At 62.4% G+C, this 878-nt stretch overlaps 1 protein-coding gene across 1 annotated transcript; it reads right to left on the bottom strand.

Annotated features, from left to right (window-relative positions):
* Nucleotides 1-61: 61 nt before the first annotated feature.
* On the bottom strand, nt 62-878 carry EMH_0059940 (uncharacterized protein; the record flags this gene model as incomplete). Its single annotated transcript, XM_013497731.1, has 2 exons — nt 62-67; nt 222-878. The coding sequence occupies 2 exons, from the start codon at nt 876-878 to the stop codon at nt 62-64; spliced, it is 663 nt and encodes a 220-aa protein (XP_013353185.1).

The raw sequence follows: 878 nt of genomic DNA, 5'->3' as shown, positions 1-878 counted from the left end.
CTGTTGCTGCTGCTGCTGCTGCTGCTGTTGCTGGCTGCAGAGGACCTGGTGGTGTTGCTCCTTAGTGCTGCAGCGGTGCTCTCGGGAAAGACAGGCAGCAGCTTTGTTTGGTTTGTGCTGCTGGAGGCTGCAGCAGCAGCAGCAGCTGCTCCCTGCTGCTGCTGTTGCTGCTGCTGCTGCTGCTGCTGCTGCTGGCCCAAGCCAGCTAAGAAGAGCGCCACCTTGCTTCTCCTCGCCACCTCAAAGGGGGTGTCTAACTCACTCAGCAGCAGCGGCCCCTTGCTGCCCAGCTGCTTCCTCGATTGCTGCTGCTGCTGCTGCTGCTGCTGTTGCTGTTGCTGCTGCTGCATCTGAAGGCTGCTGTGCAGGCCTGCAGGCGCAGCCTCAGCAGCAGCAGCAAACTGCTCCTTCTCCTGCTGCTGCTGCTGCTGCTGCTGCTGCTGCTGACTCTGCCGAGCAAGGAGTGATGCTGGCTCCTCTCCAGTTGAGCTGCTGCTGCTGTTGATGGGAGCTGCTGCAGCAGCAGCAAGCCGCATCGCCAGCGAATCGAACCCAGCAATGCTGCTGCTGCTGCTGCTGCAACTGCTGCTGCTGCTGCTGCTGCAACTGCTGCTGCTGCTGCTGCTCGGGTTGCTGCTCCTGCGGTGAAGCACGAGAGAGCTGCTGCTCTCTAAGGAAGAAAGAGAAGGCCTAGCGAATGGTGAGGAGGCGGGGGCAGCAGCAGTTGCTGCTGCTGCAATGCTGCTGCTTATGCTGCATCCTGCTGCTGCTGCTGCTGCTGCAGCTTCGGGTGCTGCTGCTGCTGCTGCTGTTGTAGCCGCAAAAGGGCTCCGCGCCGGCAGCCCGGGGGCGAGGAGCCGCTGCGGCTGCAGCACCAT

Source organism: Eimeria mitis, genomic scaffold (assembly GCF_000499745.2).
Source record: "Eimeria mitis Houghton genomic scaffold, Emh_scaff2886, whole genome shotgun sequence".
Lineage (NCBI taxonomy): Eukaryota > Apicomplexa > Conoidasida > Eucoccidiorida > Eimeriidae > Eimeria > Eimeria mitis.
This window is presented reverse-complemented; position numbering and strand designations above follow the sequence as displayed.